At 44.4% G+C, this 27,320-nt stretch overlaps 1 protein-coding gene and 1 long non-coding RNA gene across 7 annotated transcripts; one reads left to right on the top strand and one right to left on the bottom strand.

Moving 5' to 3' along the window:
- On the top strand, positions 1-25,565 carry CHFR (checkpoint with forkhead and ring finger domains). Of its 6 annotated transcripts, none has more exons than XR_014519422.1 (19): positions 2-158; positions 1,089-1,242; positions 3,665-3,764; positions 7,233-7,342; positions 8,481-8,540; positions 8,724-8,936; positions 9,606-9,698; positions 10,057-10,213; positions 11,971-12,125; positions 13,202-13,364; positions 14,239-14,381; positions 15,204-15,323; positions 16,194-16,277; positions 17,461-17,531; positions 17,695-17,782; positions 18,198-18,305; positions 19,290-19,362; positions 20,780-23,022; positions 23,154-25,565. XR_014519422.1 is itself a non-coding variant. In XM_083476447.1 (18 exons), the coding sequence occupies exons 2-18, from the start codon at positions 1,101-1,103 to the stop codon at positions 20,820-20,822; spliced, it is 1,923 nt and encodes a 640-aa protein (XP_083332573.1). In that variant the 5' UTR covers positions 1-158; positions 1,089-1,100; the 3' UTR covers positions 20,823-25,565. The 6 variants fall into 6 exon arrangements, 4 of the variants coding, with proteins under 4 accessions (XP_083332573.1, XP_083332571.1, XP_083332574.1 ...); XR_014519423.1 differs by having other exon boundaries at positions 9,483-9,698; XM_083476447.1 differs by having other exon boundaries at positions 1-158; positions 20,780-25,565.
- On the bottom strand, positions 9,463-11,961 carry LOC310693986. Its single transcript, XR_014519452.1, has 2 exons — positions 10,558-11,961; positions 9,463-9,674 (listed from the first exon to the last, which is right to left on the bottom strand). It is a non-coding gene; the product is annotated as an uncharacterized lncRNA (long non-coding RNA).
- Positions 25,566-27,320: the final 1,755 nt, after the last annotated feature.

Below are 27,320 nucleotides of genomic sequence, written 5' to 3'. Positions count from 1 at the left end.
TCTCCCGGCCTCCCCCGCACCCCTCTCTATGGTGACGCTCGAACCTAGACCGGCCAATGGCTGGCCAGAAGAGGCCTGGCGAGCTCCGCCCAGGGCCTGATCAGCTGAGGGCTGGCAATGTCTGTTGACAGCAGCAGCCTCAGCGGCAGGACTCGGGCGTAAGAGGCTGGTGGGGCTGGTGCTGCCGGGGGGGGGGAGCTCAGCCTGTGGGGCTGGGGCAGGGGGTGGAAGAGGACAGGAAGGAGAGGGGGCCGAGTGGGGCTCTCTTCTCCCCATACTCTCCCTCCCGGGCTGGGCGGTGGGGGAGCGAAGGGAGGTGGGATCCTGGCGCTGTGAATATGGGGCGCTGTGCAAGAGTTCCTCCAGTCTTGTAAAGCCCCCCCGCCTTGTAACGGCCCCCCCTTCCCCTCACGGGCTCAGCTCTCCCCGCAGACCTCGCAGAGGCCTTCTGGAGGAGCCTCGATGCCACCAAGGGGGAGGTATTTGGCACAGGCCCCTATTATTTCTTCTTCCTCTTCCCCGTTTTCCTCCCCACCCTTTTTTTTTTAAAAAAAGCTTTTCTCCCACACATACACACAACCCCCTCCCCCAATTTCTAAGCCTAAAGGGAGGTTGTTTTTAAAAGATACTTAGAAACGCAACAGAAGGCGGAGGAGTTGAGCAACTGAGGAAACTGAAGAGGAGGAAGAACCACCCACCGCCCAAAGGAGACGCTAGGGAGGAATTTACAGGGTTAAAGCTGAGATTCTAAACAGTTTTTTGGGGTGGGGGGGGTTAAGCCCCTATCGACTTTCTGCTCAGAAGGTGGGGAAGCAGGTGGGAGTGAAACTGCACCTCTACAGAGCTGCTCCCTCCCCTCCCCTAAAAAGAATTATTTAATCAGATTTTACTGCAAACCTACACCACGTGCTTCCTCAGGAGTTCGTTTCTTGTTTTGTCTCATTGTAACTCGCATGCTGCTTTTCTCCCCAACCCCGCACCCCCCCCCCCAGAAAAACAACTTAATTGCAAGAAGCTGCCAGTTGGAGCTAAAATGAAACTTCCCCCACCTGGCCGCTTAACTTTTCTTTCCGTCCCAAACTCTACAGATGTGAATCCAGATGGAGCACTCGGAAGTCAGAGGACAAATACAGCAGCAAAGGCAGCGGAAGCCTTGGGGAAAGCTGATCCGCTTGGGGGCTGAGGAAGCCGAGCCTCACCTCTTGTTGCTGAAGAAAGAGTTGACAATTGGGAGAAAAAAAGGTATGGTTCCAGAAATAGTCGTGCAGTGGATGTGTGGGCTATAAGATGGCAGAGAGGTATGCAGAAGCTGTCTGTTCAATCCCTTGTTTATAGTTTTCTACCCAGCTACAGGGAACCCACAGCTGAGGATTTTTGTGTCTCTGTGTTGGCATTCTCTTAGGGTGAGCTGAGAAGGCTTTTTTAGTTTCTTGTTAATAATCAACAATCAACAGACTTACAGCTTTACTTTGAAGGGTCTGTTTTTATCTTGCTTCCTGTTTTGTACACTAAGCTGTTTTGCTTTTTATGTTTTTGAAAATATGCTAGGACTCCATGTTTTACTATCTCAAGAATACTAATTTATGAGTCAAGGAACATGGGTAATACATTTTTTCTAAGTTGACATAATACTCAATTTTTCTTTGATTCACAGCTGCAATATTTGATTGCTTTTGCAAGACATCTACATTTCAGAACATTGTTTTCATTTCAATTTTTTTATATAAAAAGTTGAAAGATGCTTACCGTGCAATCTGATACACGTTGCTTTAGAAGTAGGCCCCATTAGACATAATCGCAGGTAACTGCGTAAAGAATTGCAGCCTAAGTAGTTGTTAGGCACATGTTGTACTAAACCCTCCAGCTTGTATGAGAGAATAGTAAATCATTATATGAACTGTCAAAATTGTTGATGTGGATACAAGTTCTGACTTAATCTTTCCACATGTGCTCTTTCATTGATATAATTAATAAAGTCTTTCTCTGTAAGATGCTGTTAGGAAATGTTTAGGAAAGGTTTCCTTTTTTTATAAGCTGCTTTCAATATATGTTAGAGAAGAAACAGACATGATATACAAATGCAAATACAAGAAACCATGAATACAAATATAGAAACTATGATCATGTATTAAGCATAAAATCTAGAGTGTTAACTTGTGAACGCATCCAAATAACATGTACGCTAAAGCACATGGCTCCCTCCCCCCCCCCCAAAAAAAATTGAATTGTAGTGTGGAAATTGTATTTTACCCCACCATAGCTACTTAACTTCCCAGCACCCTTAATAAAACTACAGTTCTTGGGATTCTTTGGGGGAAGCCATGTGCTTTAAATATGTGGTGTGCATGTGACCTTTGCATGATGTATGTTCTTTGATGGGAAGATTGCCACCTTTCAGAGCCTGATTGATCACATATTTGCTTGGCATAAGTCCTCAGACATGTAGTGGGACTTACCTCATGGTCAAAAGAGCCTGAAACATTTATTATAGAATGAGCTCAGCAGTGACCAGTGAGGTGGCATGGGTGGGACTCCGTTGCTCTCCTGGCTTCTCAATAAAATGGTAAGCTGGCACTTACTGAGACGGAAAAGCATGGCACTGTGCATCGCAGCAGAAGCACTGGATTGGCTTTGCCACACAGCACTGAGCACTCCATGCCTTGACTTTCCCCTCTCAATAATCGCCAATGGCCTGCTATGTTCAGGAAGTGGGACCCTCACCTGTGCTGCTTCACTTTCATGGACTAGCTCATGCCATAATAAATTTGCTAGCCTTTAACATGCCAGAAGACTTTTCATTGTTTTTGCTGCAACAGCCTTACACACTGCTATCCTTCTGGCAATTATTTCATGGTAAGTACTCTTATGATGACAGACTTAGATATGTAGGGCTGAAGGTTTTTTTTGGGGGGGGGAATGGGGCGATGGGATGGGGGATGGGATGTAGTTAGACTACAGTTCCCGTCAGCCCATCCAGCATTGCCAATAAGCCATAGGATGGAGGGTATGTGGCTGGAGAAAGCTGTGATTGGCTATCCTGGAATTCTGGTGATACAGTGGTGCCTCGCAAGACGAAAAGAATCCGTTCTGTGATTCTCTTCGTCTAGCGTTTTTTTCGTCTTGTGAAGCAAGCCCATTGACGGATTAGCGGATTAGCGCTATTAGCGGCTTTTAGCGGCTTATCTGCTTATCGGATCAGCTGATAAGCGGCTTAGCGGCTTAGAAAAAAGGGGGGGAAAGGGAAAAAAACCTGCAGGAACTCGCAAGACATTTTGGTCTTGCGAAGCAAGCCCATAGGAGATTCGTTTTACGAAGCACCTCCAAAACGGAAAACTCTTTCGTCTAGCGAGTTTTCCGTCTTGCGAGGCATTCGTCTTGCGGGGCACCACTGTACATGAAAAACTTGTCCTGGTTTTGAAAACGGATGTCACAGATTTGTGGAGGGTGGGCTATCAAATTATTATTGTCCGTGATAGCAAAATAGAAATTTCATATGCAGAAACCGTATATCCCTGAGGAGCACAAAGTTGTCCCAATAAAAGTGGATAGTCAGCCTTCTCATACCCTGTGTGTGAGCATTGCAGAAATTGTGATGGCCTCAGTAAGGCCGAATTCTTCCAGGAATATCTGCAAATCTAAAGACACTATCATTTTTGTCACAAAGGTTGCGACCTGTCCTTTCCTGGCAACAAACTGGTGTCTGGAGATCACTGTAAAATAAGGGTGGATGAAGAATCTGGTCAAGTATCACTGGAGGATACCAGGTCAGTTTCGCCTGAACCCTTTCTGCTTTCCCTGCCTGGTTCTGTTGAGTAAAATGTTCTGGTTAAGTGTTCACGCGGGAGTGTCCTGGCTGTCCTTATTTGACTACAAGGCAATATGTTGATATTTTCTGCATCCCGCTTCTCTCTTAGGACCTGTCCAGCTTGCACACTTAAAACCAGATTTTATTTTTTTTATCTGCTTTCCCCATGGAAACTCTAATTTTGTGAGGGTGGTGATTATTCCATCAACAAATCCTTAAAATTGTTAACTGAGGTTGCAGTTCCCAAGGTTCCTTGGATGGTAGATGACTCGATTGTTCCTTAGGTTGCCTCAAGCTTGAGACCCTGTGGTATTAATTCCCGCCCCTTTTGTGATGTCAGAGCTTTTAACTATTTCTAGTGTTCTGTTCCAATAGAAGGGATTTCCATAACTGCCCTGATGTTGATTTTGTGTGTGTGGGTGTGTGTCTCTCTCTGGTTGCATACACTTTCCTGTACGACTTGTGACATCGCCTCTCTTTGAAGTAATCTGTTCAACTGTTTCGACATCATCTTGCAAAAATGAAAACAGGCCATAAGAGAGAAAGAGGTCTCACAGGCTTTTGTAGCTAGCAAGCTGCCAACATTATCAGAGCCAAAGTACAATCTGTTTTGCTGGCAGGACAATAAAAGATTTGATGGAGAGCATGAGTAATTGGAACACTTACAGGTAGGGTGGCCCAGAAGAATTGGGTATGGAATTGTCACAGACACATGTGTAATCACTCTGATCTCGATCCAGCTGAAGCCCAGATTTACATGAATGGGCATGGGATCCAGGTTTTGCCCGGATCTGGTACACAGCCCCTACACTTGTCTTTCCATCTTAAAGATCCATCAGTGCCCTTTAGAGCAAGGGTGGGAAACCTGTGACCCTCCCAATGTTGTTTGACCACAGCTCTGACCATTGGCCATGCCTTTCTGTTTGTTGCTAAATGATTAGCTTTCCAGCACTACTAAAACAGGGTTGGGCAGCTTAATTCAAGCTACTATCCCACACACGTTTGCTTGGGAGGAGGTTTCATTAAAGGAGCTGGCGTTTATCTCTGAACAAACATGCAGAGGATCAAGCTGTAATGTTTTTTTTTAAAAAAAAGCAAGAGAAATGTTTCCAAATTTAGCTGAGATACCTGTTCAATATTTCTCTTGCATCTTCCCTCACCAATTCTCTGTTTAGGAAGCAGCTTTAATTTGCATTTTTACTGCAGAAAGTCAACAGTTTGCTAAATGCTTTCTGTAAAAAAAAAAATAGTGCTCGGATTATTTTGCACATGAAATGGGAGTCTCTTATGTTTGAGGGAAGGGGATACAATTTCTTTTAGAAGGCCCATAAAAGTGGCATTGGGAGCCTTATGCAAAAGCAATGCACCTTCTTGCAGTTTCCCAGTTTGGGGAAAAGGTTTCCTTTCCTGCTTTCTGCATCCGAAAGGCTAGCAAACTGTTTTCCTCACTTGGCAACTCCCTCCCCCCACTTTTCCCTTAATCAGCAACTGTAAATGAACAGGGTCTCTCTTGTCTTGCAAAGTTGCTTACCCTTCTTCACACCCCAGTGAAAAATCCAGTTTCCATCTTGTTAAATTGTGCATTGAGTAAAAAGTGTGTTAACTCGGGTGTTTCCCAGTTCTTGGTATCAGACTCTCTGGGACCCCAGGGGGATGAGTCAAGCAGCTTTTTTTTTTTTTTTTTTTTTTTTGAGATCAAAACTCTGGAAGAGGAGGGAGCAGAGCAAGGGTGGGGGTTTTTGTTAAGTAATTATATTATCCTCATTAAAATGCCGTCCCGTATTTCCCCCAGACTTTAATTTGGATTTACAGTTTCTATTTGTCAGGTTTCTTGCATAAATCTATATTAAATGGGGATGGATATAATACAGGGTGGCATTTTGATGAGAAAGATAACATGTGGATGCTGTTGGGGGGCGAAATTTTATTCGTGAGGTTCCCTCTGTCTCCCCCTTGCTGTTTAGGGGCAGCTCTTCTTACCCAATTCTAGCACTTTCCCTTCAGTATCTTGTAAAGACAGGCTTTGTCCACCCGATGGCAGCAACGGCCGTTTGTGTTTCTTAAATAGGCTTTATCATCCAGACTTTGATATTAATCACTGTGTGCAAGAGCTGCTGCTGTTCTGAGGACGACGTCCTACCCTTCTTCCCCAAAGAGCCTGGGCGATAGAACATTACAGTTTAAACTAAGATTAAAACATTTAAAAGCAATTTAATAATTAAAAACATCTAAATCGTATAAAACTGTTGCTCTTGCAGTTTAATAATTGTCCAGGCTACCAGGAACAGTTATCTTTCAACCATCAAAATGCCTGGGTGAATAGGAATGTTATAAAATTCCCGCCAAAAGTTAATTGTGACCTGTCAAGTAAAAAAATAAAATAGTAATCATATTAGTTGACTACAGCTAGGGTGACCAGTTTAGGCATAGATAAATAAGAGGAGACACATTGTTAAAAAAATAAAAAAGGGACTAAAGAGGACACAGATTTACATATGCTGACTTATACTGTGTAGGTGCCAAATTAGAAACAATCGCAGTAGTTTATTTTTTAATTTTATTTATGCTTTTCAGGTTTATACATTTCAATAATTTTACAATCATTTTCAAAACTTGACTTCCTTCCCCCTCTTTCTGCAGTTCCTTAAATTTATTTTTAATATCTTCTACATATCCAAATTAACTTAATTTGTTCATTTATTCATTTTCTTTAAATATATATTCTTATGAAAGTGCAGGTTATTACAATAATCCTGCCAATGTTCTTATCTATTTACAATTTATTTGTAAATATTCAATAAACCATTTCCATTCTTTTATAAAAAGTTTATCTTTATTTCTTATTTTTCCGGTAAGTTTCACCATTTCTGCATATTCCATAAGTTTTTGCATCCATTCTTCCTTGCTTCTTTTCATTTTTGGGCGAGTAACATTCTTGCTGCTGTAGTAGCATACATGAATAAGTTTCTGTACAGTTTAGATAGTTCTGTCCCTATAATATTGTTTTACAAATGCTATTTTAAGCATCCTTTTCAATTCGTTATATATCATTTCCCAGAATATGATATAACAGTCGCAGTAGTTTAAATAAAGTACATCTTGCCATAGTGGGGAGGACTGTGACCAGGTGAGCTCTGTGCCTGCTCCGTCCTCTGTCTGAATGCTAGCTGTGACTAAGCTGGTTTAAATGAGATTCCTCAGAAGGTGGTGGGCTCTTCCCCACTGGAGGTATTTAAGCAGAGGCTTCGATGACCATCTGGGAAGTTGTCGTTGCAAGATTCCTGCAATGAGCAGCAGGGTTGGACTACATGACCCTCAGAGTTCCTTTCAGGTTTCTGGTTAGCCACTTATGTAGACCTCCTCTCTCTTGCCCACCCCACTCCTAATCCCTTGTTACTCACCAGAAGGCCTTGTTTGTATTTTATAGTACTAATGGAACGGTTATTAACAAACAGAAGGTGGTGAAGAAGCAGACTTACCCGTTACAGACTGGAGATGTGATCTATGTTATTTACAGGAAAAATGAGCCAGAAAACAGTAAGGGGATTTTGCTGCTGCTTCTTTTTTTAATGGGCTTCTTTGGCGCAGGGGCTGATGGGTGGGAGATCTCTGGGTTAGAGCAAGAAGAGGGAACCTGTGCCGACACCACCCTCTGACGTTGCCAGCTTACAATTCCCGGCACCCCGACCATTGCCCCTGCTGGCTGGGGCTGATGGGAGTTGGAATCCAACATAATCTGGAGGGCCAAGAGTTCCTCACCCCTGGGTTAGTGTGTGTGCGCATGTGCGCAGAAACGAAGGGAAAAAAACATTTGGCATTTCTCCAAGTGAAGCTTATATGGGATACACTCTTGTCCCGGGCCAAAAGCCTAGCCATTAAAGAAAGCTGTGGGCCACATGGCCAAAAACGTGAGGGTTGTCTTGCCGTCCTCACCACAACCATGTGAGATAGATGAGGGTGTGTGTGTGTGTGTGTGTGTGTGTGTGTGTAAAAATGGCCTAAGGTCATGGAGTGAGCTTCATGGCTGAGAAGGGATTTGCACCTGGGCCTACCCACACTTATGCCAGTGCTCTCACCACTAGAACACACTGGCTTTTGTTAGATTCCAGCACTAACTAAGTGAAGCACAGAGCTGCTGCAATGGCGCTGGTTGGAGGAAGCAGGGAAACCTGCCTCAGAAATGGTGCACTCTGGAAATGGAAGAGGAGGAGGAGAGAGGTGTCAGGGAGGTGTCTGAACCTCCCCAGGCAGTTGTCTTTAGGGAGACCCATCTTTGTTTGAAAAATTCAGGACAGGAGAAAAGGAAGCACTTCTTCATACAACCTGTAATTAAACTAGGGAACTCTCACAGGAAGTAGTGATGGCCACCCACTTTGATGGCTTTAAATGGTGCATTACACAAATTTGTGGAGGATAAAGCTCTCAGTGGCTATTACCCATGATGATTATGTTCTACCTTAGCTGCCGGACACAGTTTGCCTTTGAATGCCCGTTGCTGGCAATCGCAAGCGGCAAGAGTGCTATAACACTCAAGTCCTTTTTGTGGGCTTCCCATAGGCATCTGGTTTAAGAACAGGATGCTGGACTAGATGGGTCATTGGCCTTTTCCAGGTAGCTCAGCTTATCTTCTTACCTGTTGGGAACCATTGGCCTTACTGATGTTCTCTCTCTTCAGATGTTGCATATCTTTATGAATCCTTGAATCCAAAACAGGACCCAGCTAATGAGCCAGTAGGTAAGTAAAAGCGATTAGATCAAGGCCAGCGGAGGCAGGGGAGAAGGAGCAGTGAAGATTAGCTGCATCCCTTTAAAAGCTGCCGGGCTCTGCAGAATCCCATTAACAGAGATTTCTCTAAGCCTCTCGAGCTGTTGAGGCAGCACCAGAGAACGTTCCCCCTTGCTCCCTTCCCCTCTGCAGAAGCCACTGTCAAAAGCATGTGCCATATGACCAAAGATACCTCAAGTACCAGACAAAGCGAAGATGGGACCTCAGCGGCATTGCCACCGTCGGCTAACCAGGCTAGCTATGACGAACCACAGCCATCCACTTCCACGTCGAACCTCTTTAATGCTGCTTCTACCTCTCTCACTGAGGCCATATCCACAGAGCAGGATAATCCTTCAACATCTGGTAAGGTCTCAATTCGCTTGGCCCCATGTGTCTAATGATCATTTCACGTAGGCCTTCCTGCTGAAGCCTAAGCTGTTTAAAAATTGGGGGTGGAAATCCAGAATAGTCTTTGGAGAAGTGCCATTTTTCAGGTTTTCTGTATACCCCAAGACCAGGGGTTGGCAACTTGCAGCCCATGGGGCAGTTTAACTGGCCCACGAGCTGCCCCCGAACCGAGCCGCCCACTTGGCGAGTCCCCGCCCGCTGCGCTAAACTGGTGCGGTGTGGCAGCGGAAATCGCGTCTGCGCACGCACAGGCGGTCCAACCCACAGAGAGATCTCCACGGGACTTGACTGGCCCAGGCAGGTAAAACCTTGCCAACCCCTGCCCAAGACCAAGCAAGTACATCTTTTATAATAGGGGGTGGTTCTACCCCTCTATATTGGCCAAACGAGAAATACCGTAGCTGCCATTGTTTGCCTTGTGTACAGAACGCTTTGCATTCAATCAGTCAGCAACGCTTTCTGCTGATGTGCCGCACTTCCCTTTCTTTCTTTTTCGGGCAGGGTCGCAACCGTACGCCTTTATTCCTGCACCTTCCCAGCCTGGCTTAGAACCATGTGATCCAGAAGCATCACTTAAACACAAACAGCCAAATGTAAATACTGAAACTTCTGACACTTCTTCAGGGGATAAAGAGAAAACCGTGTCGGCTATGCCCAAGTTGAAAAGCAGGGATGAAGAGGAAGCCCTGGAGCCTGCCAGGAAGAAAATAAAAGCAGGTTAATAAATAACGGTTACTTCCTTTTTTAAGAGGTCTGTGGTCCAAGATCTGGCTGGTTTCCCATCCTAGTAACTTTGGGCACTCCTTACTGTCCCTTACTTCCCCACAACTTGCCATGCAATTTATCTTCCCTTCCCTGAAACCCCTTCCTGGTGTAACTTCTGCAACCCAGCTGAAAGGTGCCACTGTTTCCCCAGCCTAGCCTGGGAAGATAACCTTCAGGGCACGGAGAAGCTCCACGCCTTCAAAATGGGCAGGGAAGGATTGGGCAGCGTCTTGTTTGTTGAGCAACAATGTCTTGGGTTCCACTGTGTGTGCCAGCGCTGTGATGTGTGTTCCCCTCCCGCCCCTTGCAGGTGGCGATGCCAGCACGTATCTCCAGGTGATTCCTCCAAACGTATGTGCAATTAAAACGGGGACCGAAGACACAAAGTCACCAAATGTGAAGCCAGACAAAATGGAAGAAACACTCACCTGTATCATCTGCCAAGAGCTGCTGCATGACTGTGTCAGGTAAGGGGGGGGCGGGTGTCTGTGGGCCAGACCAGAAGTAATGGCAGTAGGCCAATGTCTCTGAATCAGTTCACCGCTGAGTTCCTGTGTAGAGTATGCATGTGGCGGGGGATTGAAAACTCATTAGGGGCAGGTGAGAAGGGGAAGTGGTGGGGAACCTTTCCCCCCTGCGCACACTTGCTCCCCCCCCCCGAGCTATTTTTCTCACAGTGAGAAAATGTTTGGTGGTGGGAGAGTGAGCGCTGAGAAGCACACACAGGCAATCACAATGGAACTTGGTGTACTCCAGGATGGATTGAGTTCTCTTGCTTCCAATCACCATGGTCCGCAGCTATGTTGCCTACCCTTTAAGAGCATGGAGTCCAATATTTGGTGGGTTAGTTCAATTCGTTGTGTGAGATTCATCCCCCCCCCATACACACATGTTGCTGTTCAGCTCTTGTTACCCCTTTAGGGTTGTCAGGTCACGTTGCTGTGCCGACTGTAGAATTCACAGTGGACAGAACTCACTTTGCTGGGGGGTCTAGATCTAGCAGTTGTTTGTCCCCTTGGGCTTCCTTCCTACCAATAACACACCCCTTTGTTCTTGATTCTGGGCCCTGTCTCTTGTTTGGCCCCAGCCCCTACTTTGTGCTTGGCTCCTCCCTTCTTTTAACTCCGTGATTCCAACATCCAGTTGTTGCCTTGAGTTCCTCCTCTCCCCACATCCCCTTTCCTTTCACAGCCCAGTCTTCTGAGCGGCCTCCCTAGCTCTCCTCTCTTCTCTTCCTGCTCTCCTGCCCCTGAAAGTGCAGCCCCTCTTGGCTCCTTCAGAACACCTTCTCCACACCCATCCCTTGTTGCATCAGTTCCGCAAGCCAATGAGCATTCCGAGCCACTGTACCCGCTCAGCCAACCATATTCCATGGTTCTACTGCCCTGAGAGCAATTCAGCAGAGCTGTCTGTTTCAGCACCAAACAGAAGGTTGAGGATGGGGAGAGAGACGCCTCCAGCAGCAGAGCGCAGAGATGCAAGACTGAGTAGGATCCAGCTCCTCTAACCCATGCACATCATACATTTAAAGCAGTCTTATGTCTTATTAGTCACGGGGAATTCTTGGAACTGAGGTTTGTTACAGGTGCTCTGTGAAGGCAGCAGCTTTGACAAACTACAATTCCCAGGATTCTTTGGGGGAAACCGTGGCTGTTAAAGTGGCACGGGGTGCTTTAAATGTGTGGTGTGGATGTGGCCAAAGCTGTCGCTGATTTCAGGATAGTTGAACTGATTCCTTTTCCATAAGTGTTCAAACGCATTTGGAGCCGACATAAAAGCCCAGACCCTTTGCTGCCATTTGATTATGTGGATAAAAGCCATGGGGTAATGTTATGCATTTTGAAGAAGGTCATGCGAACACAGATTAAAAATGCAGCACTGCGAAATCGGTGAACACACAGCCAGCAGGAGTATAAACACAGCCTGAGATGCGGCATTTCTGATCCTGCAGACAATGGTTTGGTGTGCTGGGAAGAAGCCTTGCATTTGCACACTTACTCTTTCCCTTTCCTCCTGCCTGCACATTACCAGCTTAATGAATCATTTTCTAGTTTTGGTCAAACCACAGTTTGATGACTTGAGGGAACTCTGGAGCAGGGTTACAAAGTAAGAGGCTTGTTCCTAAGCCCTACAAACCATGGTTTGCATAGAATGAGAAACATCACATTTGATTGTAGGCACATCCTCCTCCTCTCCATATCAAGGTTTCCCCTTTTCTCTCCAGCTTGCAGCCCTGCATGCACACTTTCTGTGCCGCGTGTTACTCAGGATGGATGGAACGCTCCTCTCTCTGTCCAACTTGCCGCTGTCCGGTGGAACGTATCTGTAAAAACCATATTTTGAACAATTTGGTGGAAGCTTACCTCATCCAGCACCCAGGCAAGTGGAAAACTGTCTTCAGATATTTGTTGTTGATGCTGATGATAGATTTATGTGGCTTTTTAGAGAGAGGGGCAGGGGGACAAGTCCCTGCCCAAAGGAGCTCGCAATCTAAAAATTGGTCACACCAGAGACCACAGTTGGAGGTGGAGGCAAACACTATAGTGCTGCAATCAAGTGCAGGCTAACAAGATGGAGCTGCATTCATTCTGAAATAGTGAGTCGACTCCACTTACACACAGTGAATTTATTCAGTCATTTGGTAGTTGAGGGGACCAAACACATCAAGGGGCTTCCGAGAACACATTTGGCTAGCCCCACCCCCAGACACTGACGTGCATGCAAACCATACCCCTCAGCCAATACAATTGGCATCAATCTGTGCGCATGTGGATGTATTCAAATAGGGCTCCCTTCACTAGAAATTGCATCTCCATGAATTGAGCCCTTCCCAAGTGCACAGGCACACATGGGTGAGCCTGTTGCAATTTGTGCGTTGGCTAGATGGGTGTGTGGATTGGTGGTGGAATGTGAATCAAAAGCTGGAATGCAGGGCCAGCCAGGTGCGTTATCCGAAACCCCTTCCATGCATTCAGTACCCGCCCATACCAAATGACTGAACAGGGCTTGCACATGCCTGTGCCTCTGTTCCTATGTAAGGGGCAGGTGGTGTAGTGGTTAAGAGTGGTAGTCTCGTAATCCGGGGAACCGGGTTCGCGCCTCTGCTCCTCCACATGCAGCTGCTGGGTGACCTTGGGCTGGTCACACTTCTCTGAAGTCTCTCAGCCTCACTCACCTCACAGAGTGTTTGTTGTGGGAGAGGAAGGGAAAGGAGATTGTTAGCCACTTTGAGACTCATTCGGGTAGTGATAAAGCGTGATATCAAATCCAAACTCTTCTTCTTCTTCCGTGCATTTGAACTGAAAGCCACTTTAAGAGCCAGCATAGAGGACCTCCTGGATTCCTTGAAAGCTCTGTGACTCTGAAATGATCATGGATGCATTTTTGAATGGGAGCCTGTGTAGCTTAGGACCAGCTCCTGGTCAAAAGGCTAGTCGACTTTCCTCTGTTTGTAGATAAGTGTCGCAATGAAGAAGATGTGCGAAGCATGGACGCCCGGAACAAAATCACTCAAGACATGCTTCAGCCAAAGGTGCGGAGGTCCTTTTCGGATGAAGAAGGAAGTTCTGAAGATCTGCTAGAGCTGTCTGACGTCGATAGTGAATCCTCTGATATTAGGTGAGCGTGGTTGTGGCAATAGGATTGATTTTGTGGGACTTGCAGCCTTGCTACCAGGACGACATTTTGAATCTGGCCTTTGAGACGCTTCTCAGGCCATGGTGACTCCTTCAGTGCCTTTGCTTGCCTAAATTTGCCCTTGAATTGTGATATCGATTGTTTGCCTTGACAGAGGAAACTGTGTTTGTGTGCGCGCACACACACAAGTTTTTTTTATTGTAGCATGGTTGGACTGTACTAAGGTAAGAATTGCATCGTTGGCCTGCTGGTTTTGGGGAAGCTTACACGGTGGACATGAAGGTAGTATTCTTCTCTCACTACTGTTGCCCATAATAAATGTTCAGGGGCATGTTCGCTTCTCATCCCGGGCATTATATCATAGAATTGTAGAGTTGGAAGGGACTCAAGGGTCATCTAGTACAACCCTCTGCAACGCAGGAATCTTCTGCCCAACATGACACTTGAAGGAGGCCAGTGATGTAAAAAAATCCTCTGTTTGGGCTTGTTGCTGCTGCAGGAGCTACTCAGTCTTCTGCTCTTGAAAGGGTCCACAAAAGCCATGAAAGAAATCTCTCTCACATGCCCACATCTTACCTGTGTGCTGCCTATTAAAGAGTGCCAGGATTACCTGATGTTTTCATCCCAGTTAGACAGTCAGGGCCATGCCCCTCTTAAACTTGAGCCTCTTATGATCTTTCGCTGTCCTGTAGTTCAGCTTTGCTGTCTTCATGCCCTGCTTGAGTTTCTCAGAAGCCACGGTTGCAAACAAGATGTGGGAATTCCTGGACCAGTCCAATGGGGGCTCTTGAATCTGATTGAATTCACTTTGGCTTTCACACGAGTTCCAATAACCTACCTGCACCCGTCTTTTCAGTCAGCCATACATTGTGTGCCGACAGTGTCCGGGGTACCGTCGGCAACCCGTTACGGCCATTGCCTCCCCGGGCCAGGAAGGAGAAACGGAAGCCCGGCAGCCCTTGGGGGATGCACCATCTACCTCTGCCAACTTTCCAACAGGTCAGTGTGGTGAAAGAATGCAGTCAGTGGGTGGCAACGCGAGGCCTTCGTGCTGTGTCTAGCCTGGCAAGTTCTTTGCTCCCACTCCCCATTAGGTTTCCTCTTCCTTCCTTCCCCATTATTACCCCATTGTGATAGGGCAATACTATCAATGGGCTCTCTCCCCAGGCCAGATAGGATGTAATCACCTGTTGACTTGTTCCCTATGGAAAAGTGTATATAGCCAGAGTGTCATGTTTGAGCATCTTGGCATTCTTTGCTGAGGGTGTTATATTGATTTTTCATAGGTCTACCTTTCAAGCACACAGCTGGATCAGTCTACAGGGAAGGGCCATGACTCGGTCCCAGATTCAGTCCCCAGCATCTCTAGAACCAACTGGGAGGGATTCCTCCCAATCCTGGGTTGCTGCTGGGACTCAGCATAGACAGTACTGAGCTAGATGGACTAATGAATTTATATTAATTGATAATTATATATTAGTAACTTTATATTACCCTAACTTTGTATTTTTGTAATATTTTGTTTAAGCTGACTGTTTTTGCTTCAGCTTTTTGTACACGGCTTAGAGATATTTTTAAAATATTAAGCAAGATAGAAATTAAACAATCACAATCAAATAATCTGCAACAAGCGGGGCTTTCGTGCCAGTTGCACAGAGCTGTCGGTTGATGCAGAAAGGATTCCCTAAAAGTCTGACTTACCTTGGAGTGGGTGGCCCCTGGTCCTGATCCTGACCATTGAGATTCTATGAAGCTCACTGTCCATGCCCTGTTTTTATTCCAACTCTTTCCGTGTCTCCCTGTTGTTTTCTCCCAACCTAGCTGTCCAGGAGTATGTGTGTCCTTCTCAAGGAAGCCACGTGATATGCACTTGCTGTTTCCAGCCGATGCCGGACCGCAGAGCAGAGCGTGAACAGAATCCGCATATCGCCCCCCAGCAATGTGAGCTAGTAGTCGGTTGCCTACTCTGTTAGGCATTTTTGCTGTTTGTTCCAAACTGCTGTCTTTTGGATGATTTTGCCATGGAGGCGTGAGGGCAGAGTTAAGCCAGCAAAGGGTTGGGAAGTATTCTGTTTTTTAAAAAAGTATTAATGACGATGTGTACGTTTGCAACAGGACAGTCTATATCAGGCATCCCCAACCTGCAGCCCTCCAGATGTTTTGGCCTACAACTCCCATGATCCTTAACAGGACCAGTGGTCAGGGATGATGGGAATTGTAGTCTAAAACATCTGGAGGGCTTAAGGTTGGGGATGCCTGGTCTCTATGTTTAAATAGATATCACCACCCAATTCCTTCTCCTCGCATGGCAGTGCGTGAATTCCTTTGGGATTCAAATAGTGGGTGGGTGCTACTTGTGGATAAATTTATGAAAAGGGAGCTGGGGGAGTGTGCAGTATGAAGAACTGAAGAGGGAGTGTAAGCCCTTCCTTTTTTACCAGTGGGGTGAGTGCAGTTTCGCCTTTTCTTCCCGCTGTAGGAAGAGCACTGCAGAGCACCACTTCCCCATCCTTAAGGGAGTTACTCCTCCCTTTGTTTCTGGTCCTCTGCCTCCCCTCTTTCCGCTTCCAATTATTCTACTTGGCTGATCAGGAAGTGATGTCACTTTGGGGAGGTGCTACCCGTATGCTCACCCCCAACTTCCTATAAGTAGTGGTTGATTGGCTGAGTGAGAGTGAAGATACTCACTGCATGCAACCGATATAATGGGAGTGTGTTCATTGATAGCTAATAGGGAATTTGGGGTCCTTTACTACTTGATATTCTGGATGGCTGGTACCACAACATGTTCTCTGCTCTCTGTGTTCACAGGCACCATCTGTCTCCAACCCTTCTGTCATTTGTACTGGGGTTGCACTCGAGTGGCATGTTTTGGTTGCTTGGCACCGTTCTGTGGTAGGTTGGATCACTGTCTTTTTTTCTTTTTTGCTGTTGGCAGAATTGCTATTGACGGAATTTTCTCAAAAACTCTTGAGGAATTTGGGAGCACTGACCATTAGAAGCTGAGACAATTTGGCTCCCAGCAATATTAGCGAACACATGAAATTTCTCTTAAGCTGTTTGATACATACCTTGGTAAATGTAATCAACCGTAAAGTGTTTTCTCACAACCCAAGTTGGCCTTGGCATATTTTAAAACACAGTCCTGGTTGAGACTGTAATATTTTACTAAACTCACCCTACGGAGAGAAGCCTCTGTCTCCCTGTGGAGGTTCCTGGTTCAGACAAATTGTGCAGGAAGAGGTGGCTTACCATAGACAGTGATGACTTTCTCCAGGTGGGAAAGAGCACTGCAAGTGAGAGGGTTGGAAGGAGGCATTCCCATAGCGTACACTAATAAATATTCTTGGAACGGCAACTTCTGCAGGCAGGTGGAGGCTTCTGGTCTCTGGGAAATGGAGACCCATTAAAAGGCTTCCTGAACAAAGCTAAATTGTGCTCCACAGAAGACCCTGAGCAGGGTAGATTCAAGACTTAGGGTGTAGAGAACCATGAATGAGATCCACGATGGCTTCCATTTGTAATGTTCCAATTTCTGTTCATGCATTCTAAGCTCTGTCTGACTATGCTGCAATGCACCATCTCTAATGTGGACTCCTGTGGCATCCTCTTTGAGAACCTAAGGATAGTCCTGCTGCATCAGGCCAATGGTCTGCCTGGTCCATCTTGTTCTCAATGTGGCCATCCCAATGCCTATGGGAAGCCCGAAAGCAGGACGTGAGCACAACAGCACTCTCCCACTTGTGACTCCCAGCAACTGGCATTCAGAGGCTTCCTACTTCCAGTTGTGGAGGGAGACCATAGCCATTGTGGCTAGCAGCAGTTGACAGACACTTTTTAGCCCTAGGTTGTTGAGCATGTTACCTTCTGCAGGAGGGGATTCCCATGCATCCAGCTTCCAGCCCTTGACATGGAAACTAATACTTCTGACTTCAATGAAGCCAATATTCCAGTTCTGTGAGCTTGAAATCATGACCTCTAGCCATTGAAGGTCATCCTTGTGGTTAGAAAAGAGAAGACGCCTCTTGGGTATTTCAGAGCAAAGATAATTTTCCCTCTCTTTTTAATTTCCTTACAGAAATAAATCTTGGTGACAAGTGTTTAGATGGCGTCCTTAATGGCAATAACTATGAATCGGATATTCTAAAGGTATATTCAGTTTTAAAGTATATCAGTTGAGAGAATATAGCTGCTTAAACCGAGTTTGCAGAATACATTTTTACTACTTTCCATGGGGTGGGGGGTGGGGTGGGTCAAGTTTTTAAGTTCATCTCTTTTACATGCTGCTGACTACCCTTTTCTCTCATCTGAGGATTACCTGGCATCCAGGGGTTTAACATGGAAAAATATGTTAAACGAAAGTCTCCTAGCTCTTCAAAGAGGAGTTTTTATTTTACCAGGTAAGTCCCATCTTTTCTCTCTGACTTGAGCTTTCCAGAGGCATATCTTCTGCGTTGTGCACTTTCAGGGAAGCAAATTACACTTCCCCATTTGTATCAACCCAACCTTGATCCTATTCTCTTCAGAAACCCTGCTCCACAACTATCTCCACCAGGTGAAGTAACTGTGGTTAACCTGCCAGAAGAGAAGGCCTTTTCAGTGGTGGCACTCTGGTTATGGGATAGCCTTCCCAAAAATGTTGGCCTGACACCATCTTTGTGGTCCTTTCACCACCTTTCAGTTCATCAAGGCCTTTCAGATAACTTACAGCAAGCATATGTACTCTTGACGAGTTGTTGCCTGTGTGGAGTATTTCATGAAATGGCTTTTTTGGCCCCTGACTATCTGCAACTCTGATTCCCCTCTGCCCTCCAGATTACCGCATTACTGGAGAAACTGTTCTCTGTTACTGTTGTGGCCTCCGCAGCTTCCGAGAGCTTGCTTATCAGTACAGGCAGAATATTCCTGTTGCTGAATTGCCAGGTATGGAAAAACTGTCATTGTTATTCATTCACTCATTCATTCATTTATTCCCCACCCATTCATTTATTCCCCACCTTTTTTCCTTGGTTTATAACAAAAGCCAACAAACAACACTAGAAATAAATCAGTTTTAAATAAAATTGGAAGCATTGGTTACATAATTCTATCTATATTTCCTGAGCGATTCAGTAGCCAGTCAGTCAGTGTTTTGGGTTGGCAATTATCTGTGTCTCACCTAATAATAATAATAATAATAATAATAATAATTTATTATTTATACCCCGCCCATCTGGCTGGGTATCCCCAGCCACTCTGGGCGGCTTCCATAAAAACCAAAAATACAGTAAAATAAAGTTGCTACTGTTCTGAAGTTGGGAAGGGCAGGTAGAGGCAGCAATACTCTGAGCAGCTTTAGATGGCTGAGGACTGCCCGTCCCTAACCCATGTTCACAACGTTTCCCCTCGCATATGTGAGCTGGAAAGTATGTCATTTGTCCTCGTTTTGGAGAGAATCTTTAAATCTTATACCAAAGGGCAAAAGAGACCTACAGTAATTCTCTCCCATTATTTCTCTTCCACAATACAAATGTTTTGGAGGACTATTCATTTTGTTCTGCATTGAGACTATATTTATGGTGTGTGTTAAAATTCCAGGACAAGACTATCCCATGTGCATATGCATCAGTAACAGCTTAGCATGCACTATGCTAGCATTAAGTTTCAATATTTTAAAATATTGCATGTTGCTGTTTCTATTATATCTTCTTAAATTTCAAAAAATTCCACCTATACATGTTGTTTGGTTTGGTCCCCCAACTGATAATCTACTTACATAGCTTTGCACTTGCTACCAAATAATTGTCCGCACCTTATTTTAGAACAACAACAATGATTGACTGATTCGCCCACCCACCCGCCCTCAAATCTCTCTGCTTTTAATTAACGTCAATTGTACATCAAATGTGTTGGTGTTTTTTCTTACAGTGGCTGTCACGTCACGCCCTGATTGCTATTGGGGGCGCAATTGCCGGACTCAGGTCAAAGCTCACCATGCAATGTGAGTTGCCCCCGCCCCTCCCCTCACCCCCTCAATACTTTTCTATAGGAACTTAAATCTGTGTGCATTTCAGGGTCAGGGTAATGGTTCCGCCAGAAAAAAACGCATGCATAACTTTTTCTATACTTCTGACGAGAGATCATTTTCCTCTATGGTGCTAACTGTTACTCCAGCACTGGAGTTATATGCTCTGTGCACCTAAGCCCAGTTAGCACTCTGGCAGCTGCATTCTGGACCAACAGAAGTTTTAGAGTACTCTTCAAAGGCAGCCCTGTGTAGGTATTAGATATTGGTTGCAAGAATAGCACTAAACCCTGTTGCAATAATGAAACTAGCGTCTCCTTGGGCTTGTGTGCCTGCTCTCCTGTCTTCCAGTGCAGAGATACAAAAAGGTGATAGAAAGTTCCTGCCTTAGATTAACCACAGCTTATCATGTCACTGAACTAACTGTTCAGTGTGGTTAGTTTTAAATGTGATTAGTGGAAACAAGCCAACTTTGAATTAAAGGTAAAGGTAAAGGACCCCTGATAGTTAAGTCCAGTAGTGAACGACTCTGGGGTTGCGGCGCTCATCTCGCTTTACTGGCCGAAGGAGCCAAAGTATGTCTGCGGACAGTTTTTCTGGATCATGGGGCCTGCATGACTAAGCCACTTCTGGCGAAACCAGAGCAGCGCACAGAAACGCAGTTTACCTTCCTGCCGGAGTGGTACCTATTTATCTACTTGCACTATGACGTGCTTTCGAACTGCTAGGTTGGCAGGAGCTGGGACCAAGCAATGGGAGCTCACCCCGTTGCGGGGATTCGAACCACCGACCTTCTGATTGGCAAGCCCAAGAGGCTCAGTGCTTTAACTAATCATAGTTAACATTAACCACAATTTGCCTAAGTTTGGACTACAGAGCAAACTACAGGTAAACTCATTCACATAGCACAATGCTATAGTTTAGTGTTGCATTCAAACCAGTGCATTATTTCAAAACAGCTAATAATTTGAATATAGTATGTTTTAATATTAATTTATCAACAACAAAAACTTCCCATCTAATGTGGGAAGGAAACTTCACAGTGCTAGCTCACTTTGAACATTATAATAACATGAGCTGCCCAGAAATCTGCCCAGGGGCTATAAACAGTTTCAACAGTTCACATATGGGGTGGGGATGATAGTGTTTTTCTTTAAATTTGACATTAACCACCCTAAAAATGCTAGCCTTCACTTAAAACAAAAGGTGGGGGATAGCACTCAAGATTATAAAATGTTGAGATAGCTGTGATTTGTTCGTTGATAACTCAAAAACTCACCCCCCCAAAGAAGAAGAAGCTCAACAACTTTGCCAAAAAACTCATATCAACTGTTGTTTGCTTGTTTTCTATTGTGTTTTTTAAAATTTTAACTCAAGTCTTTTGTTGTTCCAGGAAATTCAATCACATCTGTGAACAAACACGATTCAAAAACTGAAGGTGTTTTTTGAGGCATTTAACTGGCCTGAATACTCGCAGCCTGTAAGAAAGGAGGGGGAAATTAAATCTGCAATACTGACCGTACAGTTATTGTTTCATTGTTCCCTCATAGCAGGGAGTTGGTTACTCTTTTTACATCAGATGCTCTGGTGTATATTTTTGATTTGTAAAACGTTTTTCACAGTTTATGAGCAGGTCAGTGTCTTTTTTTTCCTTTCCTTTTCCTTCAATAGACAGTGTGGAACAAGCAGTTCATTCATGATTAGTCTGCCCCTGCTTCATCATGTTTTTGACTTAATGACATCATCATTGGACTGAAGGATTCTAATGGCATTGAATAAAGTAGGGGGAGTCTACACTGTGTGGCAGTAATTGCGCTGTTGAAATATATTGAGAGCTATTGTTTGTGGGGTGAAGTAGGGCTACAGGGTGGGTGCAAAAAGTTGCTAGGCAAGTGATAAGCTCCTTCTTGGAAAAATAGATGGGCAGCAGTAGTTATCCGCTCCACCCAAGGGGTACAGTGGAGGACAGTTGGGGCCGTGTCTACATGGTCTTGCTAAGGGGATTGGTTGCATGGCCCTTCAATCAACATGGCTGTCAAAAAAGATCGCAGCTGGATTTGGCCTGGCCCATCCAGTTGTCAGGGGCAACTTGTGATATCCTGCCCTTTCTTGCAACATTTGCTCCTGAGTCCTGCAATGCCCAATCAGTGCAGCTGAAATGTACCCTTTTTATTTGTGGTGGTGGTGAGATAAATGGGAGCAATCTCTTTTTATTTTTGGTCAGGTCTCTTGCTTTCCTGGAATCCCTGGGGCTCTGCTCCCTTCTCCTCCCCTTAGATACGTTTGCTTTTTGGTCTTGGTACCAGAACGATAGCAAGACAGTCCACCTTCTTGTTTTGCTATCCGTTGGACTTTTGAGATCAAAATAATAGTAATCCTGGACCTCGTTTTACGAAGTGAATGTGTTCATGCAAGTCTTTCTTTTCTTTTCTTTTTTAACAGCCATTGGGAGAGAAGTGGAGGTAATATTTTAGAGCAACCCCACCAATTGTTGACATTTGCTGTCCCCTACTTACAGCTCAGTTACACTGGAGACTTGTTATTCCTTTCCTAGACCATAAAGGTGGTCTCTAGATAGTTGTACGGAATGGGCACAATCCAAGCAAGGTCAATAACTTTTAGTTGCTGGTGCTGTCAGTAGAACTTAATTTTTATTTTATTTTGATTGGACCTCCCCTTATTCTTATATTTCCTGTGTTCTTTTCATTACACATAGAGGAAAGTTGTTTTTGTCTCCGCTTATATGATAGGCATGGTGGTAGAATTGCGCATCTTATTCTAAGCATTTTTAAGCTCTCCTTTTGACTTTAGAATTACACACGAAGCAGTACAAATAATAGGAATTGCCTTTGAAATCAGGAATTGCCTTTGAAATTATCTGTGCATGAATACATTTCTACTTTGCAAATTATCCTGCAGATTGTAACAGTTGGATCAAGGCAGCCTTGAGCAGGGTAGGATGTAGAAATAAGTTGCTTCCTCATCCCCCCCCCCTCCTTTTCTGGAATTATGTTGCTAAATTAGCAATGCCGCTGTACAGCAATACACTAGATGATGCTTTGCATTGTACCTTTTCACAATGTAAGTTTGCTTTTTAAAAACGTCAATGTGCTGGTAGATTTAATAATGCCAAGAGCACAGTCTTCCTTTTTGTAATAATGGGGCATGGTGCAACACATTAACTTCCCATACCCTAAAACAGTAATGTGGGAACTCACCCAAAGAGAAAGCCAACAGGCTAATCCAGGATGTTTGCCTACCCGAGTGTCCTTTAAGGGTGGGTATTACAAAAGGATTTGTCACTTTTAAGTGTGTAAAAATGTCGTTCTTTCACTCCTGGCTTTAAAAACGTAGAGCTTCCAAAGTGTTATGGTTTACTAACCACATCCAAACCATTTGTAAGAGAAACTTATTCCCCACCCCACCCTAAAACGCCAACCTAACATAACGAGCGCCTGCTCACTTGTAGCCATAGAAAAATTTTAAGTGGAGTGCCCTTAAACCTTGATGCAGTCAATTGACTGGATGCTCTAGACTGCATCCTAAACATGGCTTAGTAGATTTAAATCTGGGTTCATGATCTGGGAACCCTGTCCACACATCCTGTTAGTGGTGCAGGAGCCATTTCCCTGTACAGTCAAACCTTGGTTCTTGAGCGCCTTGGAACTCGGATGTTCTGGCTCCCGAACGCCGGAAGTGAGTGTTCCGGTTTTCGAAAGCTATACGTCCAACACTGCTTCCGATTAAGTGCAGGAAATTTCGAACAGTATCCACTTCCCTGACTTGAAGACGCAGGAGAGTAGGGTGGGAAGAACACATGCTATGTCTATCCACTGCAGTTTGGCCTGTGACACTATTTTAGGTCCTTTCCACCTTTCCTACATATCTCCAGTCCAACATGGGAAACTGCTACGGGGAAGTGGTTTCTATGTTACCAGTAAGTTTGAAACAGATTCCCAAGCCCAGCCTGATGTCAAGCTGTATTCTTAGAATATATGGTGCTTTCATTTCCTGAAATAATGTTAACCGTGTCCTGGCATTGGAAAGACCAAAAGGCAATACTGCACAATGTAAAATACGTTACCTTTTGGGAAATCAGAATTACTGCTGGATTTCATTCCGAAAGAAAAGGGTGAAGACATACACAGGACAGAAGAATGTTTTTAGTTGATTACTGCTGTTGTCTTAACTCAAACTCTCACTTAAAGAACTGTTGCTGGTGTGCTGGACCACAAATCTGGCAACTATCGTCAACAGAGAGCAAGAAGCAGCTTACTGCCATGGAAATAGCATGGTGTTTGAGAAGCGAAATAACAGCTTTTTCTTCATGCATACATTTAAATTTAGAGCAGTCCTTGCTTAAACAGGCTTCCCAACCCATCTGACTTAAAACTTACCCAGGAAAACGATAGACAAATATGCAATATTATAAATTATGTAATAGTACCCAATTACATGTCTGCATATCTGTATTGTACCTACTTGGTAGAGTAGAAGTCAGTCCAGAGCATAAGGACAAGTTTGTTACAATCAGGATAATCCATTTGGGTAATGCTGTGTTCCAAGCATGTATCATTTCAGTTTGCAATGATGACTTCCATGTATGAATGCTTCTCCCACAATCACAAATATTAGCATGTCAGAAGTAGGGGTTAACTTTTTCTTCTTTATAAAGAGATTTTTTTAATTTATTTTTTTGTGGGAGAATACTCAAACATGCAGTCAGGATACTAAAAGTGGAATTATCTTCTGGTTTTAGGTCATCTAGCAGTTTGCACTTAAAACTCTTCTGTGGTAACAGGATTCACTTAAACTGCAGCCTATAACTTGCCAAGTTGTAAGCTCACAATCAGTGGGGTAGTTACTAACATTTAGCGATGTGAGTATATGATATTAGGGATGAAGAGGGTGAGTGAAGTGTCTATCTTGAACTTGCATCTGTAAAGCTTTTGCAGGAAGAATGGGTGGATCTGGCTTTCAGATGCCTGTTTAGTACCTACAAAATACAAAATAGTATGGAATGGCCTGTTTTTAAGGGGAAAGCTGGTCTGGAATAATCCTTGAAGTTGACAAATGGAAAATGTGCATTTAGTTTCACTTCTGACACTTGAGTTCTGATGTGTGCGTGTGTTTAAAGCTTTGGAAAAAAATAGCTTAAAAGTCTGCAGTTACGGAATCCTCTAAGGCTGAGCATTTCCAGCTGCTTGGTCTCTGTTTCAGCTCAGCATGTGCATGAGAGCACATTTTTTGCATATGTGAAAAAAGGGAGCCCCTTGCACATCTATCTCCAGGACATGCTTTGCATTCCCTGTTGCTTCTTCCTGTATTCAGAATTGGCTTCCAGCAAAGAGTTTCTTTCGATTGCTGGATGGGTTGAAAATTATGGGCTCCCCACTCCCCTGAAAAAATGGTGCTTTAGGTGCTTTATACTTGACTTGTAATGGTTCACATTAGGAACGTATATTCCTGCTCTGGGCACATCAATACCATGTTATGAGTAAAAAGAAATGAAGCAATCGGCTGTGCTGCACATCAGAGGGCTGTGAATTTGATGCCACCACACTCCTCTCTCTCTCTCTCTCACACACACACACATACTTACACACTAAATCTACTTTTTCTATGCATTAGGCGATTGAAGTATTGCAATGGAATGAAAAGGGTTTTTTGTGCGTACGCTGTATCTTTTTTAAAAGAATGAAAATAATATTGCCAATGTTGGTGGGGCTGAATTGACCTTTAATCTTTAATGTGCTCTTTTAAGGGTTGAAGAGCACCTATGTTCATGGGTATTACATACTCTTACATGTTTTAGTCCTTTTTAAAAAAAACAAAAGCAAAAAAAAAAAGCAAATTGTATGGTTTGGCCAGGTGATATTTTTTAGTTAATGTGTTAACTTCTAAAAGTTTACTTGATGTTTAAAAACTGTAAATGGTTTGGCATATTTTAACCTCTCTGAAGTACAGGCTTCACCTCCCTTCTGTAAGAGAGAGACAAAACACTGGGAGTTGGGGATTAGTCTGTTCTTAGGATAGATGTGGAAAACAGGGAGGATTGTGTATTGCTAAATAAGGCCTAGTCTCCTTCTCTGGGATATTCTTCAGTAAAGAAGGTGGGCAAATAGTTCTTCCAACTTTTTTGTGGCAATGTCAAGGATTAAAAAGTTTACTCATGAAAACTGCTTCTATTTTCTTTTTCTTTGTTGAGTTTCTATTTTGGCTTGGTTCCCTCCTTTCTTTTGCCATTAAAGCTCAAATTTTGGACTACTTCATGTGATATTGAACTGTGTATGAAGACATCTAATTTCCTATATATATATATATTATACACACACATACACACATACTGTTATGGCAGGGAGAGGAGTGTGGACAAGGGCTTCTGTGGTGGTGTACATTTTTTTAATGCGGTTACATTCCATTTTTTTTCCTCCAGGGAGGTGTAGATGGTTCTCCCCCTCCTCATTTAATCCCTGCAGCAGCCATGTGAGGTAGATTAGGCTGAGAGGCAATGACTAGTGAGCATCTAGGCTGTGTGTCAGTTCGTCTCCCAGGTCCTAGTCCAACATTCTAACCACGATTCCACACAGGCATGTGTAACCACCTGGCCTCAGATGTAAAATGTTTTTAATAATAATACAATGGTGCCTCGCAAGACGAAAAGAATCCATTCTGTGATTCTCTTCGTCTAGCGGTTTTTTCATCTTGCGAAGCAAGCCCATTGACAGATTAGCGGATTAGCGCTATTAGCTGCTTTTAGCGGCTTATCGGATCAGCTGATAAGCGGCTTAGCGGCTTAGAAAAAGGGGGGGAAGGAAAAAAACCCCGCAGGAACTCGCAAGACATTTTCGTCTTGCGAAGCAAGCCCATAGGAGATTCGTTTTGCGAAGCACCTCCAAAACGGAAAACTCTTTCGTCTAGCGAGTTTTTCGTCTTGCGAGGCATTCATCTTGCGGGGCACCACTGTAATGGAATGATACTGTGACTGGTCCTGATTTCTGCTTTCCCCATGATCTGTGGGTGATCATTTTTGAGGCCCTCTGTTGTGTGACTCTGGACTTCAGCTCCAAGGTCTAGCCCAAGCTGAGTTACTGGCTGCTGCAGCAGTTTTGCAGGAAAGGGCCAATATCATAGTATCTAAAGGGACCCAACGGTCATCTAGTCCAACCCCCTGCAATGGAGGAATTTCAGCTAAAGCATCCATGACAGATGGCCATTTAACCTCTGCTTAAAAACCTCCAAGGAAGGGGAGTCCACAACTTCCCAAGGGAGACTGTTCCACTGTCAAACAGCTTTTACTGTCGGGAAGTTTTTCTGTGTGTTTAGTCAGAATCGCCTTTCTTGCAACTTGAAGCCATTGGTTCGGGTCCTACCCTCCAGAGCAGGAGAAAGCAGGCTTGTTCCCCCTTCCATGTGACAGCCCTTAAGATATTTGAAGATGGCTCTCATATCTTCTCTCTTTTCCAGGCTAAACTTACCCAGCTCCTTCAAGCGCTCGTTGTAAGGCTTGGTATCCAGACCCTTGATCATCATAGTTCCCCCTCCTCTGCACATGTTCCAGCTTGTTAGCATCCTTCCTAAATTGTGGTGCTCAGAACAGGACACAATAGTCCAGGTGTGGTCTGACCAAGGCAGAATAGAGTGGTACTATTACTTCCCTTGATCTGAATAGCGTTAGCTTTTTTTGCTGCTGCATCACACTGTTGACTCATCAAACCACATCTTTTGGTAAAAAGCTAAAAAAGATGGATCTAGAAGCTACTTTCCTTTTCTGCGGTCCAGAATGCGTGTCGGAAGGGAGCAGGGAAAGACCTTTATTGACCAACTTAGTTCATTCATTCAAGTACCCGAGGCAAGCTGATGGGTGGCAACCCCACACTTTTTGCCTCCATTGTCTGAACCCCACTGTGATCCTAATCTCAAGCCCCACTCTT

This window comes from Podarcis liolepis (genome assembly GCF_965112155.1).
Source record: "Podarcis liolepis genome assembly, chromosome: 15".
NCBI lineage: Eukaryota > Metazoa > Chordata > Lepidosauria > Squamata > Lacertidae > Podarcis > Podarcis liolepis.
The sequence above is the reverse complement of the archived record's forward strand: the minus strand, read 5'-3'. Positions and strand labels throughout refer to the sequence as shown.

Coding starts and splice junctions, on each gene's coding strand:
- CHFR (XM_083476445.1), top strand. CDS start 1,101: ATGGAGCACTCGGAAGTCAGAGGACAAATACAGCAGCAAAGGCAGCGG. Junction 8,541..8,723: donor CCCAGCTAATGAGCCAGTAG/GTAAGTAAAAGC, acceptor TCCCCTCTGCAG/AAGCCACTGTCAAAAGCATG. Junction 15,324..16,193: donor GCATATCGCCCCCCAGCAAT/GTGAGCTAGTAG, acceptor CTGTGTTCACAG/GCACCATCTGTCTCCAACCC.